This window comes from Xiphophorus couchianus, chromosome 7 (genome assembly GCF_001444195.1).
Source record: "Xiphophorus couchianus chromosome 7, X_couchianus-1.0, whole genome shotgun sequence".
Classification (NCBI taxonomy): domain Eukaryota; kingdom Metazoa; phylum Chordata; class Actinopteri; order Cyprinodontiformes; family Poeciliidae; genus Xiphophorus; species Xiphophorus couchianus.
In genome coordinates, this window is record NC_040234.1 from 20,325,721 (window position 1) to 20,347,659 (window position 21,939).

At 38.3% G+C, this 21,939-nt stretch overlaps 1 protein-coding gene across 1 annotated transcript in view; it reads right to left on the reverse strand.

Annotated features, from left to right (window-relative positions):
* map2 (microtubule-associated protein 2) overlaps positions 1 to 21,939 on the reverse strand; it is an 84,821-nt gene that overhangs the window by 12,062 nt on the left and 50,820 nt on the right. Inside the window, 12 exon segments of the mRNA XM_028021906.1 lie at positions 2,961 to 3,268; positions 3,463 to 3,519; positions 4,028 to 4,169; positions 5,605 to 5,666; positions 7,319 to 7,456; positions 8,016 to 8,258; positions 8,369 to 9,068; positions 9,243 to 11,476; positions 12,571 to 12,861; positions 15,141 to 15,356; positions 18,858 to 18,932; positions 20,412 to 20,501. Of these exon segments, the coding sequence (XP_027877707.1) occupies positions 2,961 to 3,268; positions 3,463 to 3,519; positions 4,028 to 4,169; positions 5,605 to 5,666; positions 7,319 to 7,456; positions 8,016 to 8,258; positions 8,369 to 9,068; positions 9,243 to 11,476; positions 12,571 to 12,861; positions 15,141 to 15,356; positions 18,858 to 18,932; positions 20,412 to 20,501 (4,556 nt within the window).

The following is a 21,939-nucleotide window of genomic DNA, read 5'->3' on the forward strand; positions in this document are numbered from 1 at the left end:
TAAAAAACACAAGACTCAGACAAATAGGCTGCATGACTGAAACCCTGACCTGACACTGTCCCTTCCATACACTGAAGGCTTTATATACCAGTGGGAGTGGGAGGCATAAACTGTAATCCAATACTTCTGATTTTAAGATGCAGTTCTCTCTCCTTGATTGTAGCAGAAAAGGACAATCTTCAGAGAGGCCTTGAAGTAAAAATGGAGGCAAATTACAGCCATATTAAATAGGGACCTCAGTTTAAGATGCATGCAAAGGTGAAAAATATGTGAGTGTACTGTGTTAATTAATGACTCGCTTCAGCTGCAAAGAGAGAAAGCAGGAGTGAGATGCAGATACAGTCAACTCAATAGCGCAAATTAATAATAAAAATAGCGACATGTCATGCAGCAATTTTAAAGGGAAATAGAAAAGCCATTCCATTGTACAAACATATTTTTAGGTGATTTCTGCAGGAAAGGACATGTTGTTGTTGGCAGAACAACAACAGGAATTTGGCCATAAGCTTTTTGGGGTTTGTTACTAAAAGATGGTTAAATTCCAGGATGACTATCCAAAAGACTCATTTTATTCAATAACCATCCATTGTGCTCTAAATAAAATTAAAACCTGTATATTTCTTTAAAACAAAGGTAAATGAATTTAAAAAAATTTAAAAAGTGAAAGCAGATAATATGTTTGTGGTCAGATGATGTTTATAGGCTGTTAAAGTTTATCCTGACTAATAGTTTAAAAATGTTTTTGCATCTCCAGCTTACAAATTAAATATATGTAGACTTTTTCATATTGTAACTATGCAACTTGTAGCATTTAGAAGCCTGTTTACTTTCCCTTAAAATGAGCCCCGTTTGTAAGTAAAACATTTGCATGAGGAGAAGCTGAACGTTTTTCAAGGTTAAAATAATAATACTCAATCCAACAATGCTTTTTCCCTACAAGTGTGGGATAATTTTAGCGGTATTCCTAAATGTTAGGAGAAATTAGATGTCATAATTATTATCAGCAAGCCATGAGTCCAGCTCACACAGTGTGTTGCCAACAAACAAACGGTAATGGTAAAGAAGTGCAGCACAGACTTCCAGATCAAAAAACCTCTGTGCTTTGCTGCTGATGGCATGTGTATTGGTTCTTGTGCCTATATAACAGCAGTAAATGTACAAAATCCCTTTTTGGCCACCAAAAGAATATGCAGGCAATCAGAAAAAAATGAATCTGCCAAAGTTACAGGAATCTTAACCTCACTAAGCTATCTTTCAAGCTTAGATTTTCTGCCTAGAGGAGCAGATTAAATGTTACCTTTGCTGAATGACAGTGTGCAGCTCTAAATAGGTTGGAAAATCTGAAGTCTCCCCCTAGTTCTGATAAAAAAAAACACACAAATGAGCTACCAAAAGATGACTTCCTTCGGTTTTAAGACAGGGAACACACAAAATGAATGGTCTTGTGTTGGAAGCAGCAAAAATAATTGTAATGAAATCAGGAGAAACCTTGCTTTATTTATTTATTGCAATTGCAATATTTATTTTTAAGTGTAAATGAGCCCATTAGTAATATGCTGTTCTCACCAAGTTTGGACACAACTCTTACAGAGATTATTTTGAAATCTGTATCATAAAAACACACGAGCTAAGAAGTGTAATCTGTGCATTGGACTAACAATGCATTTACTTTCACATCCACAGGATTACTTCTGAAACTCCTCCGGTTTAGAACGGATGAAGTAAATAAATGTTAGCAGTAGGAAAAAAGAACCATGTCACTAATCATAACCAATCATGCCATCTTGGACAGAGACACATGCATGCAATGAAAAACAAAGCATCAATTTTTTTCAGCGGATGACAGGCCATCGTTTGGAACATGATTCCTCCATATTTTGTAGTTGACTGCACTAAGCAGCTCAGAGACCTGTAAAAGTCATAAACACATCAGACAAAAGCTTAGACTCCTAATCGGGTCATCAGTGCAGCCTTGTATAAGCTGATAGCTACAGACACACACTGCTGTTTTCATCACTTTGCTTGATGCTGCAGCACTGCTGTTTTTGTTGCAGGGCGAAACCAAGACAAGACAAAAAATCTTGACAATACTAGGGAGGGAGGTGTTTATACTCAAATGCACAGTCCCCCTTGGATCAGAAAACATCATTTGAAATGTGCATATACTGTATGTTGATGCTGTCCTTACAAACAAAGCCTGGTGGAAACCCTCAGGAAAGAATCCCCAGTGAGATGTTAAAGACTTCAGTGTACTAAAATCTGGAGCGTCTGACGAGCTAATTTAGGGATAGGCCAAAAATAATGAAAGAAACATTAACATGTTTGAAACACAATAATGAAATTAAGCTGCATCATTGTGAGATGTTACTGAGATGATTTTAGTTCATCTCAGTAACAGCTCAACAATTCTTTTTCAGTGAAGTGGAACACACCTAATAAACTGTCAAAGTCAACTAGTTTTTCTAAAAACCTAATCCATCACAAAGACAATAAAACAACATCAAGTGTGAACACAATTTAGAAAAGAGGCTTTAGGATATATGCAGGATAAGAAAGGTGAGAATTTGTTTGAAAAACACAATTTGCAAGGCACTACTGTCACTTCCTCATATTGCCATTTCCCCAGAACATTTTTGTGACGTGGAAAGCTGTGGATGAAACTCTTTAGAATGATTTCACTTACTTGTGAGACCTACTTTTATATACATGAAAAAATTTTCTAATTTAGTTCCTCCGCTACAAAACCTTTTAGTCAATGTGGATTCAATTTATATGAAAGCAACTTAAGCTCATAGTTTTGTCTTAATGAGTCTGTATTAAAATAATAAATTCATGATGACAAAAAAAGATACAAGGAAAACAAAACTAACAGTCAGGAAAAAAGAAATATGCATGAATGAAGGAAACAACACAAAGGGCTACAGGTTTTGAGGGTGAAATTGTAAGACATGACATGTTACCTGTCCTCCTTTTGGCTGGTATTTGATATTCTCTGTTGACCCGATCTTGGACTTGACATTCTTGAAGTCAGGCAGTGGCTGGTTGATGATGCGCAGCTGCTTGGGAGTGGTTGCGGGTGACTTTGGTGGGGTGCGGACCACTGCCACTTTCCTCTCCTGGGAAATCAAACTGAGGGAGCGCGGGGTCCCGGGGGTTCTGGAAGATGACGAGTAGCTGGGAGGGGTTCCTGGGGTGATGGCTGTGGAGCCTGGGGTCCGAGGGGTGGAGTGTCCACTGCGAGCTGAACGGGAACGTACCGATTCTGTAACTAAAGAATACATGGTTGAAACAAATGATGACAAGAGAACTTCAGGGATGAGTTGTAATCCTAAATTTTGCAGTTGTTATATGCAAATATGAATACAACTCATTTCAAGTCATTTGGATTATTACATTGAAAGTCATTTGGATTATTACATTGAAAAAAGAAACATTTCACATTACGTTTGAAATTCTTCTTACCTGTCATGCTTGGGGCTCGTCCTATCCTATGCTCTGCTCTCATTTCAGTGCGAAATGCTGTAAAAAGGGAAATTAAATAAAAATCAAAACATGCATCTAAACATGAAGAAATTAAGTGTAGGTCATGTTTTAGAAAACTTAGTTGCTCTTGATGATTCTTTGTTTTATATAGTGTGTGTTGATTGGGATGAAGGGTGCATTCATTTGTCTAGTATGGTCAGTGTTTGTCACATTTAATTGTTACTACATTTAAAACAAAGATTAGAAAAATAAATCTATATGTTATATCCTTGGAAAGAAAAATCTGAACTGGCTAAATAATGCAACAAGAAAAAGAGCCTAATCTGTATATAACAAATATACCCAACATCAACAATTCCTGTATTCCTCTTTTGAAAAGAACATTGTTCAATTTTTCAAATAAATACAGACAATTTTTTTTACCTTTTCAGAAAATGCTGAAAAGTAAAACCCAATTGAGCAATATTGATATAAGAACAAAGATTTCTGCCTCTGACAACTGTGAGGAGTCTGATGCCTTTGTGAAGTGAAATGATCAGCCTACATGTGGGCCTGCGGGGAGCAGTTGATCCAGAGCTGGTGATGGAGGTAGAACTCTCCTCGTGTTCGTGGTAGCCACGGCGACCCAGAATAGAGGCATGACGTGGTGCAGATGATCTCTTTGCGGGACTCTGTGACCCACCATCCTGATGGGAAAAAAAACTCATTAGAACAGCGCAATAACATCAGCTTAAGTAGTATCATGTGATTGTTGACTTCTTGTAATTACATAACATTTCTGTGCATTCACAATTTGTGAAACTACCCTGCCAAACAACTGTCCGCCCATCTCAACTGTAAGACTGTGATTCTGATGAGCTCTGTGGTCTAATGAGGCTGGACATCTAGATGGGAACCATTGTAACAAATGGTGAGCATAACACTAAAATGGAACAACAATGTGACCCAGTATGTGAATATAAACAACACAGTGACAGACTTATGAAAATGACACAGCAGATCAAACTAATTGGCACAGAGCTCGGTAAGTTGTTGTATAATTGGGAAGATGTTTGTAGGACCATTTTATGTGTAAATACGCTCAAACAGCAATGTACGGTATATATTTTTCTTCAACTAGTCTTCTTCCACTATCTGGTTTTTGTATACACAGGTGACATTGGTACTTCTGAGGAATTCATCAGATGCATTACCTTTATACGATTCTTTAAAAAAATATATACAAAGGTATCGATCAACAAACATAAAAAAGGTAGAGCATTGAACATCATGTTCAGCTTTGGCAACAGTAACCGGCCACACATTAATAGATGGATTAGAAGACATTTACAGTATGCTGAAAATGACATGACATTTAAGGAATGCAGAAATGGTGTTATTATAGACACAATAACTGTCATTAGCATGGTGGAGGAGGAAAATGGAGTCACGACCACGCCAGCCGATGGGGAAATGTCACAGGGTGACTCTACACCCACTCAGTATAATAAACATTGCAAATGGGTCTGTCTTCACTATCTGTGCAAAAAGAACCAGTAATCTAACAGCTTAGTCCTGTATGGAAAACCAGCATTGTCACTGTCTTTTAAATTACAAGAGAAAAATATTATTTGCTTGTGTTATTCGTCTGTCAGTTGATGTATTTCAGCTAATATGTTTCAACTTTTGAGGTATTTTGATAGTTATATCAAGCTATATTCTCTTTTTAAACTACAATACACGCCATTTATATCTTGAAAATATTTCATTCTCCAATTTAAGAACAGATTTTTGGAGTGTTTCTAACTCCTTTGAAGATAAGAAGGTATGCAACCATGTGTTTTACATTGTGATAGCTGCCTACAAATAATACCATAATGAGGAGACAAAACTTGTCATACAATTACCTTATTATCATTACATCAAAAATATTTTTTTAGCCTGTGAACTTGTTTGCTGGCAAAGGCAAGAAAGTGATTGTGATTGTATGATTTATTTTTAGGACCCTGATCTCAAGCATCTCCGATATGTTATATTCTGCACTGATATATAGTTGCTACATTTTTCAATTCTTTTGTTTTTCATGTAACTGGTTTTGATGGAAAATGTTACATCAGAGTTGGCTTTACTTTTTATACTTACTGATGCTCTGTCTCGAGACTGTATGGCAACACTAAGAGGGTGGCGACTGTCTGAAAGGGCTTCTGAAACAGAAATGAGGGAAAATTAGGCAGGACATATCTATCTAAATACAATTAAACTAACGTATAAGTACTTAAAATGATCTACATTGTCAATTACATAGTTCGTAACAAACATTTATACTTGGATTTTATGTCTTAGATTGGAGAAAAACAGGAGACTTGAAGAAGGATCAACTTGTGGTCAGAGGATCTCCAAAACTACAGCTCTTTTAATGGAGTTCCTGTCTGCATTAGTAAGACAGGAACACCATTCTGTCTTATTGAGTCCCATATTGCTGGTATTGAAAGTTGTACAAGAGAAGAATACTGGTGGAAAAACTAGTGATTGCCTTCATTTTACACCATGTGGATGTCCTGTGGTATGTGTGCGTCACTAATCTGGGAAACACATAGCACCAATGTGCACTATAGGAAGAAGGCAAGATCTTGCATGTGTTCTAAGCTATAAGTAAAAACATGTATGGCTTCTTAGGCTATGAGTCAAATGTGCAATGGGAGTAGGTTGCTGCTCCTTTGAGAGCGTTGTTCTTCAAAGACTTGGCATTAAATCATACAGAGTGAAGGATTTCTATAATCTAATTGGGGCAATGCAGCAGTAAGCTGAGCTTTTATCATTGGTGACACAGAATTCAGTCCATCAGGGAAAAATTAGGTGCAAACTGCCTCTGGGACAGAACAGCATTGGAGACTGCTTATGGAACAAAACATAGATTAGTAGCTTAGAAGCAATCATACATTTGAAAGTGGAAAAGAACATTTATAGTATGGTTTAAAAACTGTAACAGCTTCAGTATTGGCCAATTATAATGAAAATATATGACTATAATGAACAGATCACTAATAGTTCAAACCAAGTGCAAGAATTAAGTGGGAAACTAAAGGGACAACAGTACAAAACCTTTGCTTTCCTGTACAAAAACCTGAATGAATTAATGTATGAAGGGCCATAAACTTTCTTTAAATGAAAACAGATGAAACATTTCTTTCGATCCGTTTAATTCTGATTACATAAACAGAAAAACACAAAACCAAACAAATAATTGTAACACTAGGAGTACTAGGTTTTCGATTTCTCCCCAGACTTACTGAAACAGTGCCAAACTGACGACTCTGATGGCTCAAATTAGCATCCATTCTTCAATTGTAAATGTGGTCGTTGACCGTCAGGCCAGAAGGTAGGAGTGTGAATAGTCCATGTTGGGGGTGGGTATCTATGATACCAACAGGAGATCAGATCTCCTGTAGGTAATGCTCTTCAGTCTAGTTTTGAAGCATACATGAAGTGTTTTTGGAGAGATGTGACCTTTTGCAGCTGATGTTGTGCTGCATTATCCAGTCTAAGTCTAAGTCGAAGTCTAAGTCTAAGGAACAATTGTGCAACTGTGAGATGCGTTGAGGCCATTACCAGGGTACTTATAAGGTAATGGCCTTATTTACAGAACAAAAGCAATCCTTCAGGTCATTTGGCCTATCTCTAGACTGCATAGGTAAATGTCAAAGTGGACTAACTCCAGCACTTCTAGTGGTAATCAATAAAACAAAAATGAATACCTTATGTAAGAGTATTCTGACATGCCATGACAGATATGATGGAAACTGCTGTACTGGTAAATGCTAAGGAAACTGCCTGACAGATCAAGCCCATGTTTCACCTGTGGGTCTCCTTCTTGGGCAGGAGTGATGCTGGATCGGCCTAGTGTGACGGACTGCTGGCTTCATGGTGCTCCGCTTGGACGGAGACAGAGTCTGAGTCTCCACTTTTTTGTTGAACTCAGTCTTCTTTATGATGGCTGCAAAATTCAAAGAAACAAAGCAAGTGACTAAAAACACTGAAAACCTTTGAGGGGAGACATCATCACACTTAGGTGCCTTTCTGCTGTTTGATTGTGCATGTTTATTTCTTATGATTATCTACAGACATATTTCTCAAATGCGGTCCTGGAAGTTAATATAGCTGCTTAGAAGTACAAGCCTTGACCAAATTAAAAAAGAAAATTTGTAAAAATATTGATATATGTCCATTGATACAGAAAACATTGTCTATATTTTTGTTTGTTTTTCTCTAAGCATCCCATATTCCTGGTATTAACATTTGTTGATTATAGTATAGGACATGAAAACACTCATTGTTTCACATTGCAATTCATTGGGGGTAGGTATGGGTAAAAACTTTATTGTTTTTACTGTTTACATGAAATAACCAGTTGAAAACAAATTGTGTAGTGATATTCATTTTAGGAAGAAGGGTAATTTGGAGATTATTTATTTAAACAGTATTATCCATTCTTCAGTACGATTAGAAAATTATTTGTATGATTACTGAAAAAATAATGATTGTTAAAAAAATACCTTTTTTCTTTTTAATCTCTTCTCTGGGTATGTAGATGGGCTCTTTGCGAACAGGTTTGCGTTCAGGCGTGGAGATGCGTCCTCTAGTTCGCCCTCCTTTAGTTTTGGGTTTGACAGATTTTTCTTGTTTTTCTGTACTTCGTTGTTTTGTCAGACTAGTCTGTACGACAGCGGGTTTCTTAACTGGACTGGGCACCTTGGGTAAAAGCTCAATCTGCTCCGTTGCCATACTCCTATCATCATCTAGTAGACAAGACACGGAAAAAAAAACAACATTACCTGGTTAGAAACAGCAGCAGGAAAAGGGATTGGGGTAAATACTATAATAGGATATATATTTTAAATGATATTACCTTGTGTGTCTACCCAGGAGCTGTCAAAGATAGAGTCATCAGCTGTAGTTTCATCTCTATCGTAGCTTTCTGACCGTCCCTCTGTTTCTCTGGTCTGAGCTTCCTGTGCTGGGGAGACAGGAACTTCCCCTACCTCCTCAAGGCTGGCTGCCTCAAACTCTGCTTCCTCAGCCAACTCTATAGATTCATCCTCGTCTGCCTCTTCTTCTTCTTTCCGTGCACCAACACAGAGGGTTTCAGCCTCAGGTGGAGCAGAGAAACGGACACTGTGACCAGGTTCTTCAGCTTCATCGATGGTTTGCACCACTGTGATGAAATCGTCTTCAACCATCACCACAGATTCAATTGCAGCGTGGGTCTCTGGTATCTCTTTTGTCACCTCGGCATCTGCATTCTCCTTTTCAGGCAGATTTCCTTCAGCAAGATTTATGGAGACATTTTCTGTTTGCTGCATTCCTTTGGCTTCTACTGGCTGGTCTGAAACTATTTTGTCCATTTGAGTCAGTTTCTCTTGTTCTTTCTCCTTGTTGAGTTCCATCTCCATATTTTCCTTCTCCTCCTTCTCTTTCAGTTCCTGCTCTGCTCTCTCTTTTTCCATTCTTTCTTTCCTTTCTCTTTCCTCTCGCTCCATTTGTTCTTTCACTTTTTCTTCCCTCTCATTTTCTTCTTTCTCCTTCCTCTCTCTCTCTTCTTTTTCTTTCCTCTCCCTTTCTTCTTTCTCCTTCTCTCTCTGTTCTATTTCTTTCCTCTCCCTTTCTTCTTTCTCCTTCCTCTCTCTCTCTTCTATTTCTCTCCTCTCCCTTTCTTCTTTCTCCTTCCTCTCTCTCTCTTCTTTTTCCTTCTTCTCCAGTTCTTCTTTATCTTTTATCTCCCTTTCTTCTTTTTCTTTCCTCTCTTTCTCCTCCCTCTCTTCTCTTTCTTTCTTCTCTTTCTCCTCCATTTCTTTCATCTCCCTCTCCTCTCTCTCTTTATGTTCTTTCTCCAGTCTTTCTGTCAGCTCTTTTTCATGCCTTTCTGTCTCTTCCTTCAGTATCCTTTCTGCCTCTTCTTTCTCCCTTCTCTCTTGCTCCTCTCTTTCTTTGAATTCTGCTTCCTCCTTCATTCTTCTTTCTTCCTCATCTTTCTTTATTCGCTCAGCTGCTTCCCTTTCTTGGTCTTCCTTCATTTTCCTCTCTTGTTCAGCCCTTTCATCTTTGTTTATTCCTGACACAGGCGAAGCTGCTCTTTTGGGTGAACCGTACAATTCTCTTTGTTTAAGTTTGGAGGGTGAGAGTACTGGGGAAAGCAGTTTGTCATCATCAATGTTGCTCTCTACAGATGAAGTAGGCGATGTTTTCACAGGCCTGGCAATGCGGTCCTTGGCCATGCCAGTCAGCTGGTAAACATCCTCAGCATCCACCTCTTCATAGGCCTCTTGGTGCACCAGCTTCACTTTCTCCCGGAGCTCCTGGAGTTCCCGCTCCTCCTCAAGACTTAGAGGCCTGTCCTCCATCTCCAGCTTGCGGATCTGCCTCTCATAGTCGGCGATCTCGGTTTCTGATACTGAACCTTCGCCACTGGCTTGGCGTTCGGTCTCACTCATTGACCTCTCTCCTTCCTCTAGAGTCACAGTGACAGTTGGTGTCACAAAGGGCTCACTGAGCTGACCAAAAGGTGTCTCACTTACAGATTTTGCTGGATGATCATTTGAATCATATTTGCTGCTTTCTTCAAGTGAATCATTTCTTTTCCCTTGGCTTTGGTCATCCCTCTCATAAACATTGGCGCCTCCAGATGACAAAATCTTGTCTTCCAAGGATGTATCTCTTACTGCTAATTTTCTTGCCTGTTCAGCAACTTTCTCCTCCAAGACAGAAGGGGTAAAAACGTGTCCACAGGTGTTCGTAGGGCTGAGGACATCTGCAGGGGATGGCATAGGCCCTGAATATTCACTGAACACACAATACCCCATCTCTTCCAGTTGACTATCACTTTTTCTTACACCAGGACTCAGCTCCCCTGAGGTCATACTAGCGAGAGGATCATCAGTGAAGATAGGTACATCATCTTTGAGTGACTTCTTCTGGATTATTTCAGGGTCTGTATTTTCTGAAGCCAGCCTGGACCGGGTACCAGCAAGGTCTAGCATCTCCGGTAAGTCCTGTGTCATCACTGATCCATTTTTGTAAGGGCCTTTATTTGGCTCAGGTGATTCAGGAGATTCAGGTTCTGAACTGACCTTTAATGGTGGTTCAGCAGTTCTTGGAGGGGAAGAGGAATCAGACGTGACAGAAGCAGCAGTCTCCAGGATAAGAGGAGGAAATGATGGAGGCTTATCTACACAGGGTGTAGAAACTGGAAGGTAGTCAGCTGATTCGTCAAGACTTCCACTTGTATATGACATGATGTCTGTGGCCAGTGGGGTGAAGTTTCTTTGCCTGCCTTGTCCACTCTGATCTGTTGTTCCAATGGTGATGTTGAGTGAGTAACTCCTCTGCTCTAAGGCAAGCTTACCGGGTGAAAGCCTGCATTCATTACTTCTATCAGGAATTGCAAACATGTCGGTATCTCCAGGTGGAGCCTTTTGTATTCCAGGATTATCCTTAGCTTCTGCCAGTGTGCTGTAGCTGATTTCTTGGGACTTGGAATCATCTTTATTTGTTTTTTCACCAGATCGACTCAGTTCATAATACCCCTCGCCCTTACATTCTGTACCTTCCTCAGCCTCCACAGTTGAGGTTTCAAAGTATGCCGACATGCCTGATTTGTCTCTGGCCTCGCTAGTTGTGTCTCCTGCCTGAACTTTAACTCCCATCGAAGAGAAGTCAGAAGGAGCAGTGATGCTGCTGAACTCCACCACCTCCACTGATGGCTGTTTTTCTGACACTGTGATTGGCTCCCCATACGTGGGCTGAAGTGTGAGAGATCTGACTGGTTCTTTGGCTTGGATTTGAACATCTGGAGGCACAAAAGATGGCATATCCATGGTCGGGCTCTCCGGTACAACTCGTTCACCAGCAAAGAAACCTTGCATCTGAGGCTCAAAAAACTCCTCAGGGCGCTTTTCTGATCCAATGCTGTCAGGGCTCATCGACTCACTGTCCTGCTTGTCTGCATCCATCTTCAAAGCTGTAAAGATATCTGTAAGTTGACTGTTTCTATCACAAAAGAAAAATTTTGCTTTAGCATGCTATGAACAAGGATTGTTTATAAGCCGGTCACTGGGAAAGCTTGCACACAACCAGGCAAAGCTCTCCTTTGGAAACTTACAGCACAAATACAGCCATCACTGAAGAGGTACGGCAAGATTAAGGGCCCACCATGTCACAGATGGATGAAAGACATGAGATGGAGTGTGACGGAGTCGGCGTGAGGCAACTGTAATGCTGATTTATGGGAAAACAGTTATAAGAGATGGGAGGAGTACCCATGCATCAAAACCAACTGTAAGGGATACAGCATTTCTGTCATTCGTTGAAAATCATTGCTACACTTTAAGTTAAAAGTTATAAATCATAAATTTGTTAGAGTATCTCATGGAACTATGATAACTTTATGTAATTTTTTCATCTGAGAAACAAGCATCCCAAGAATGACAGAGAAATGCTACATGTGAGGAAAAAAGCAAATTAATATATTTTTGCTTTTTTTAATGATGATATAATTGCAAATATACATATGGTTCAACAAACACCTGTATCACACTGAGCAAGACACACCAAACACAGCTCCCTTATAAACTCTCTGTACTGAGACTGGTGATTAAAAATGCAATGCATGTCCTATCTACTGCGATTCATGGTAACATTAAATGTGCAGCACTGGCATACCAGCACCAAGCCATTATGTCTGAACATAATGAGAGACTAGTAAGCTTATAAGCTGGGGAAATTAAAAAGAAAAAGCACGGTTATGTTTAGCGTCACTTCACATCATTATACCAACACGAAATGGCCGGCCCCAAAAACTACATCAAGTAAATACAATAAAAAATAACATAAGCAAAGACACCACACAAAAAACAGGTCAATTTGAACAATGTGACTCTTTTCACCAACAAGCCTGTGTTGCCTTGCAGCCGCAGCAGAGCGCAGAGGATTACTTGCCATTCCAGTAGAATAATAATGCTTATGTTATTTGCTTCCTTTCTGACACATCTTGCATTGTAATAGAGTGGCAAATGCAATAACATGCAGGCAGGGAGAGCAGAGGGCAGGACACACCTGTCTCATGGCTTTCCTCACCCTCTGCATCCTCTTCCTCCTCCTCCTCTCTGTCCACAGAGCTTTCTGTGGCAGCACTAGCTGCCTCAGACTGCCCCAGGTCTACAACCTGTGCCTCGTCTAAGGCCTCTGTCTGATCTAAGAGTTCAGCTTTGGGGCTGTCCAGCTCGGGCTCTTCCCCACTCCACTGCTGCTCATCAAGAGCTGCTTCAGACATTGCTGCCTCTGCACTCTCCTCCTCCTCTTCCTCCTCTTCCTCGTATTCAGCTGTAAGAGCCTCCATGGTCTCTTCTTCTCAAAAACAGGGTGAAAGGGGGGACACAATAAGACTACAGGCAACACAGACTTGGGTTATGTAAGAACATAACTTATGAGGGGATACTTTCAGCTCTGTAAAAAGGTGACCCAAACAGTTAGCTTTTTCACACAAAACATGGAGTTTTAATTTAGAGGGATCTTGAGTGAGTGTTTAAAATAATTAACTATTTTATCACATACTTTGTGACTTGTATTTACATAAAAAGCCACTCTCTGAAGGAAACTAAAAATGCCACAATCCAGTTTATAAATAAGCCCAGATATTTTTACATGTAATAAACAAAGTAAATTACATATTTCAATATGTCCATTTATGTAAGATACTGTGAAATAATCAAGCTACCAACTCCTTCAAAAATCTAACAGTTTTGTTGTTTATGCTTTGCAGTCCATCGTGAAACAAGTGAAAACTGTCACTGTTTCCATTTAAATAAATTGCCATCTAATTGGTCAACCTGCACAGCAAATTAGAGTCAGGTTAATTTTTATTAATGGATCTTCCTCGTACAATAAACATTTTGGCATGAATGAATAATTATTTAATAATTTATCTTTAAAGTGGATTGTGTCACTTTAATATTGTCATTGATTCATTTTGGTGGGTTTTGACCACTTTTTTAGGTTAAAAGGGATTCCCTATTCATTTGAGATGAACATATACAAGGGGCTGATAACATCTATAAAAAGATATTTGCCCTGTGAATTTTTGGAATTGCACTATTTATAAATAGCTAGAAAATAATAAGGCTTCTTTACTTTTACTTTAGTCAGCTCCAGGATCTATGACTGAATCTTTGTGGTAGAAAGTCCACCTCCAACACCTCTCCCAAAAATGAACTTTTTTTAAAACACCTTTGAAAACCTAGTTTTATTTACTGGATTTTAAACTTGAAAATTTTATTCATTTTTGAAACGTAGAAAATATACAGTTGCCATTGTTGCTGGTACTGTTAGTGATGGTAATGCACTAATTACCAACGAAACTTGTGAAAAACAGTTTGAGATGGGACCATTGTTATTTCACTTTTTTTTTTTTCTTTCCACCACTTCTCACACCTATAGAGCCACTTAAGTGAAGCAGAAGCTTTTTTTGAGCTACTATTCCATTGTGAAGGCCCATGTAGTCCTCCTTTCATCTGTCATCAGATTTAATAACTGAATATCCAATGAGGATCTCAGTGTAGACATGAAAGAATTATTCTGAGGTTCATTATTTAACTAGCAATTTTAAAGAAATACAACAGGAGATAATTTGCAGCAGTTTATGTGGTGTGCTTATGTTTATTTATAGGCACTGTAAACTAACATGATAAAAAATTGACTGCTAAACTACTAAAACCTTGCAATATTTCCTTTTTAAGTAAGCTGGTAAGTAAGTTAAAAAACAAACTCCAAAGTGCTTTACAATACAATCAGTCATTCACTCATTCATTCACACAGAGGCAGGTTGAGGCTTCGTATGTATATGAATAGGTAAATGACTGATTGTAATAAATTCTATATATTGCTAACATTTAAAAGTGCCATTTAGACTACATGTAATTTAGATTTTATACTACCACTCATCTTTAAGTTGTTGTGGGGAAAGATTCAAATTCTAAGCCAGATGCAATAACAGTCACAGATTTTAAACTACGTCTGAAGTGCATGTGAGCTGAAAGTCTTCCTTGTTGCCACACTGTAAGTGTTAAGTCTTTGTGATATGGATGTATGCATAGTACACCACAGTGAAAGAAATGCACAGTCTTGTGCATTTCCCAGCACAAGACTGGGAAATGCTTGGCAAGGAGGGGAGGGGTGTGTGCATAGAGGATATGCACAGTTTCTCAGACTGTTATGGGAGCAATGGAGCTTAAGTCATGTCCTGAGAGTCAGCTTTGTGGGCAACAATGTTACTGATGAAAATGCTCACTGAGTGACTCACAAAAACACATTGTCGTACTTTATGCACATCACTGCTATGTACTAGAGTTAACGGCGGGGCAACCACAGCTAGCAACTGTTTCGGTTAAAATGAATGACAAGAAAAAGTATGACTGGTAAATAAAAATGTCAGATTTTGAGTGAATACACATCACAAAGGACACACAAACATCACACCAAGACAGACGAAGAGACGAACTGAAGAACGGAGAGACGGAAGGACAAAAAGAGGGTAGGAATGAAGGAAGAAGGTAATATCACATAAGGAAAACAACAAAGGAGCGAGGAGATGAGGGGAGAATGGCAAAGAGGAACCATGCGTGGTTCACCTTCAATCTGTCTAAAGGCCACGGCGTGCCCTGTGGGGCGAGCGCCCGAGTGCGTCCACTCTGGGCTGAACAATGGGTGCTCATAGTACTCCTCGTCGGAGTGGTAGGGGTCGTCCTCAGGCACGGAAACTGAGATGGAGGGGGCGAGGAACTTGCACCTCTCCCGAGAATTTTGGAAGCGGCGGAGAGGGCCCGCCTCCTCCTCATCCCCTACATCTACGAACAAGACAGACACAAGGAGAAGAACTGCAGGGAAATTTGGACACAGACTGAAAGAGAGACAGTAAAAAGAAGGAAAAGATAAAAGAAGAAAATGAAGAAACACACAAAGAATGACCATCTTAAAGGGATTTTATTAAATTACTTAATAGTTGTATTTTAAAGTCCACATGGTTTTGCTTACTGTAAATACTTTTCTGCACCACTTGCAGCACAGGCAAGCACCAAAACCTTTATAAATGTCCTCCTATTTTTATTGTAGTTATTTAGTTGGGAAAAATCTCATGAGAAGACAAAAAGCAGGTGCCACATATTGGCAGCCGAGTGGCATGGGGTGTTTCCAATTCACAATGATAATTTTATTTAATGATTATTTGGCGGTGATGCCATAAAAGTCTTTTCTATCTTACTATTCCAACTATAGATGCAGAACTTTAGCTTGAATGGTGTGCTGTAGTAAGCTGAAACACAGACTGAATTTACGGCAACACATCAACTGGGTCTGGCATTAAATGAAAGATGAATATTCAAAATATCTTGTGAAGTCTACTGATAGGTTTATGTGATGCTCGTGGCCTCTATCTCTTCAAAAGTCCAGGCAATTTTGTTCAAATATAAAGCATTATGAAGTTTTTAAAAACCGAATACCAGGTGGACTCTACCTGAAAACTGAAAATGTGTTGTCAATGGGTCTCATAATGTGATATTGATTCAAAGCACATTGTCAAAAGTTGTAGAAGAGCAAGGATTGTGCTATTAGCAAAAGAGTGCCAAACAATGTCCTTTTCCACAGACTAAAACACTAAGTAGGTGATGGGCCAAAAGTTGTTCAAATGGAAAATAGGTTCTTCACCAAATATGATTTTGTAGCAAAACCTAATTATTAAATTAGTCTTTAATTTATTTATATCTGTAATAGAAGATAAAGAAATTCATAAGGCTGAGTAATAGGTCATGCTAAATTGTTTAACTGTGGACATTTAATTTTTTTTAATAGATGGTTTAGCCTGTTCTTGTTTTAAGATGGACATTTTTTTGCAGACAAAAAAGCTTCAGAATCAAACAAAAATGAAGATATTTAGAAGAAGAAACAAAATACAAAAAGTTTAGTAGAAGAAAAGAATGTAAGAAAAAGCTTGGTAGAGAAGAACAGACACATAACACACACAGAAACAAGTGGACAAGCAACTCAAATGAATCAAAGCTTTGGGGGCCAGCCTTTATCTAGCTAAGAATATCAAATAAGGCAACATTTGATGGAGACATCTGCTCCTTTCTAATATTATAGAACACAAATAGAAGACAGTCAACATTAACAGCAACGGAGATTTTTGTATTCAGTGAAGGACATATAACCAGAAAAATGGCCTTTAGTCTAAACTGCAAAATGAACAAAACACCTTTTCAAATATCTAAACCTTGATATTTTTCAGACCAGTCAAAAAAACAGAGTCACCAACAGGTGACTCTAAATAAATTAGGGTGGCAGCAAAATGTACATTTATTTTCAGTATTTTAATTTAAAAATGAAACATTATAATCTGTTTAGATAATCATGGATAATGATACATTCAAATTTTGTTTCTCAGATAATTGGATAATATAATATTGTACCAATAAATAGAATTTTTTTTAAAAAGAAATATTTTCTTATTGTTTCCTCAACTATGGGGAGGACTTGACAGTTGTCCAGCCAATAATCACTGACACCTTCCGCAATGGAGGTAAGCCACAAAATATCCTCGCTAAAGAAGCTGGTTATTTAAAAAGTGTCGTAGCCATTAGAAAGTTGAGTTGATGGAAACAGTGTTCTAGAAAAAAGTATGCATGCAATTGGAACAACTGTGCAGTGCAGGAAAGGCCATTCAAGAGTTTGTACTGTAGGTGATTCACAATGTGGGCTGCAGCTGGAGTCAGCCCTTCAAGAGCAACCACACACAGTTATGTGAACCATCATAGTTCTTATGTAATCAGATTCTGAACAAGACAAGAGGGGAAGCATTTTAACTCATTCAGAATATCCATGTCTCTGATTGTAGAGCAAGAGTGGAAGGGGACTGAATCAGACTTCCTTTGAAATCTAATGAGGTTTCTACTGTCAGTGATGATTTTTGAGAGCCATGTCATCTTCTGGTCCTCTGTGTTTCCTTTAGTCTAGAGTCAGCACAACAGTATATTTTACCACTTTGTGCTCCCTGCTTATCAGCAGAAGGAGGGTCTATTGTATTAGTGTGCCTGACTGGCCATCAAACTTGCCTGACCTAAACCCCAAACCCCATAGAGACGTTTTGGAGAATTGTAAAGAGCAAGATGAGAGACAAGTACAAAGATCCTGTTAAAGCTTCCTGGGCACATTAGGTGTCAGAAAATGATCGCATCCATGCCATGACTCACTGAAGCAGTAATTTAAGAGGAGCTCCTACACAGTATGGAATGCATATACTATGCAATAACCAGACAGACCTCTTAAAAGGTCTTCTGTGTTAAAAATACTTTGTTCTCAGCTCTTATTTAATATTATTTTCTGAAAATCAAAATAAAATGTAACTTTTTTATTTTACTATCTCATTAAATTCTAATTTATTGAGATGCACCTATGTAATTTTCTGGTTTTGAATCATTTATCAGCAGTCTTTCAAGTTTTAGGAGCACTTTTTACTGTCACAAAAATTAAGCATACTCTTACTTGTCTATGTGTTAAAGTGGAAAGAAAACAGCTAATAATAGCACTTCATTTATTGTAGTTACTTTTTCGACAACAGTTTTCCTTATATTCCAACAGAAGAAGGTAACTACAACTTTAAAACTATACAATTTAATTGCACTGATTTAATTTTGTTTGACATTTTTATACCATCAGTTCAGTTATACCTTTAGATACTAAGATTTATATTGGATCTTTTTGTTGACTAGAGAGCTAATCTCTGACTTATAAACTACATCCACACACACAAAAAAATAAGTCAGACAAAAGACAATGAGCAGAAAACCCAATGGCCAAAGACATGCAAAACATAAATTAATCAAAGGAACAACTAACAGGAAGTTGAAGGGTTACCTAATATGGTTGATTTTAGTGTGTGGGAAGGCTGACATATGGAGCTTAAAAAATGGGTTTTGTATGAAGAGGATCATATAAAAAGACTATACCTGTACCAACACAGTCTACAAGCAGGTGGAAGTTTCTTTCACTCTGGATGGACGATGGCAAAAATGAAGGTTTTCAAGATGACTATGTTCCAGGCATAGGATGGTGGAGAGGTGGTAAGATATTACAGGAAATGTATGACAGGAGAAAGAAGAACATGATGTCGCTTTTCGCAGCTCGTATTTGGCTTACTTAACACGCATCATAGCATTGTTTGTCCCACTGGAGACTGGGAGAAACCCTTGTGCAAGGGGTAGTGCATATACACAACCCCAACAGGTATAATCAACGGAAAGAAGGAGACCACACTCTAGTTTAATAGAAGTATGCACTCTTTATTCTTGGCCTACCTTGCTCCAAGGGACCAAAGTGTTCAGCTGCAGGTGAAGGGGGAGGGGAGGGAGGCAAGTTTGTGGTATCTTCAACTGTAAAGAGGCATTTTGAGAAGATGAGTCAAGCATATAGCTACATAAATCCAATGAAGACGATACATTGAAAGAATAAGCTCATTTATATACGGTAAATGTAGGACATACAGACGTATGGTGCTTAAAATCGATGATTGTATACTCTGTACATGCATATTCTCCTAATAATGTATAAGATTCCAAGGTGGCATGAACAATGCTTTGCAAAAGTGTATATATATCCAGAACCTTTGTCCACATTTCAATGCATTATATTTATGTTTGAAGTGATAGAAAGGGAAGGAAAAAATTTAAAGAATTGGTACGAAAGACTTAAACATTTTTATGAGATTATTAGTAAACAAGTGGCATCATGAACCAAAAACACACCAAACAGGTCAAGGATAAAGTGATGGAAACATTTAAACGAGGTTTAGGTTTCTAAAACAATATCCTAAACACACAGTTTACTCATCTCAAAACATCATATATACCTATCCTCCAACGTATTACTAAGAGAGGCAGCCAGAAATGTATGGTAACTCTGGAGGAGTTGCAGAGATTCACAGCTCAGATGGGATACCTTGTTAACAGGAGAGCTATTAGATCTGAACTCTACGAAGTTGTTCCTCATGGAAGAGTAGGAAGTAGAAAAGCACTATGAAAAGAAATTCATAAAAAAAATTGAGCCATGTAGGAGACAGAGCAGTCATGTGAAAAGTGCTCTGGTCAGATGAAACCAAAATGAGCCTTTTTTCTAAAACATGTAAAGTGTTATGTGTGGTTACAAAATAGCATTGCATATCAACCTGATGCTTTTTTTAACAGGGAGTTGAGAAAAGATGGATGGAGTTAAACTCAGGGCATTGCTGAAAGAAAACCTATAAATATTTATGAACAGAGATTCAAAAGAGCTTGAGATCAAAGCATAATCATAAGTCAGAAATGGGCCAAAGTCCAGCCCCAAATTAAATCCAACTCAGTAGACATTATCTTGCAAAACAGAAAAACATTCTCAGAAAAAAAAACAGGAAAAAAGCTTGCCATTGTAAAAGTGGTTTTACAATGCACTGACTCCAGGTTTCCAAAGACAAAAGCATGCTACAGCTTTTGAGATTTAATTTACAAACAGCTTGTAAACTGTGTATCACTTTCTTTCTACTTCACTACTCTTTTTCAGTCTATTACATCAAATCCCAGTAAATTTATTAAAAGTTTGTAGTTGTAATGAGAAAAAATTAGGAGTATGTAATGCTCTGCAAAGCACTGACAAAGATTCTACTATAACATATTGTAGATGAACCTTTGAACTTCAGGTGTGAAAACTGCTGAGGCAAAGCTGCCTCAGTAGGTCTTTGAATCCCTGGATAGTTTCCGGCAGTGTGTCCTAACCCTTACTCAACGCTCAACATAGACTCCAGTTCTGTACACAAGATTTTTTTTCCTTCTTCCTACTTCCTTGTAGCACTTATGCCAGTATTGGGATCTGCATCTCACCTGACGGCAGCCGCTGAGTCTCCTGTTCTCCTTTTAGCACCGCCACTGCCTCTGCCGTCACTTCCTGCACAATCCGTGCCGAAACTTGCTCTGACAGTAGACAATCACACAAACCCATAATGTAATTAAAATGTAAAAAAAAATATATATATATAGCCATATATATATACTGTATATAGCCCATATTCAAGCAAATATATATTTGTTGAAATGAGGGTATCTGTCTTACAAGTGCCTCTGAAGGTTATAAAAATGAAGATGTGCATGACAAGCCGACATGGAAATCACATGATCCATTCTAACATGTTAACTTTACGAGCTAACAGTCAAAATGGTGACAAGTAACAGTTGGTAACCTCTTTTATATTCTGAGTTTTGGTGCCTGTATGGATTTCATGAATTCAGCTCACTGACTCTTTTTTAGCCTCATACATCAAGAATTCAGTCAGCATGGAGAATGGTTAAATCTCTTCAGTAGCTATACTTTTTCATTATACAAGCAATTTGAAATATCAGAATTTTTTTTGACTAATGTAGTTTCAGAAAGAAGGGCAATAATGTACGCAACATTTCTTAACTCCTTCTTCAGGAAAGTGTGAAATAAACTGAGGCAGCTCACAACAAAGTCAAACCGCCTTTGGATTTATGTTTATAAATGCCATTGTGCATGTTTAAAAAAAATCATGCACAGAGCCTTGATTTGGAGTGGTTATAGGATGGAATGTTTGATGTGATGGCTTTAAAATGCTGCTGTTTCAGAATCTTTTTTCTATTCAGCATCACCCACACACTACACAATCTGGCAGCCATACACACTCCCACTATCACACACACTTCTTCCGGGAGCATTTAATGTTGCCCACTCACCAACTCAAAGCAGCCAGCTTCTCATTATCATTAGCAACAAAAAATACATTTTCAGTGTTTCCAGAGAAAAATCCTTTCTTCTATTAATAGACAAATTGTCCTCAAGTCAAGCCCACTCTGATTTCACTTGGTTTAAAAAAATCTCCTGAAAAAGCAGATCTGTGTGAACTTTTTTCTTTCTTTAATATTTGTTTCTTTGTCTATTTTTATAAACTTGAATTTACGGTTTATGATCAGCAGTTCCCCCGATTGTTTAAACTAAACCATTGTAATGCACACCAAATGATGTAGAGGTTTACCAGGTAAAATGTTATTTAAAAAAGGGAGGTGTGGTGGGAGGAATCAGTGTAACTGTTAAAACACACAAATAACTCATATAGGTTAAAAAACCTATATGAGCTGCACTGAAGTATAAGACACATTTACTTAGAAACTGTAAAAAGTGAGGGGAACCTTGTCCACGTAGATTTGGCCCAGTGACACATTGTGAGTTATCTGCATTTTAACAAACTCTCCGAGTTTATCAACCCATAGGCCTAGAAAAAAAAGTCATGCCTCACTATAGGTTGCAGGACCAGGCAAACCATGAAAAAAGTGTGACTGGAAAATACAGTAGTGCTCCACACTCTACAACAAACTGAAGACTTGCACATTATGACCA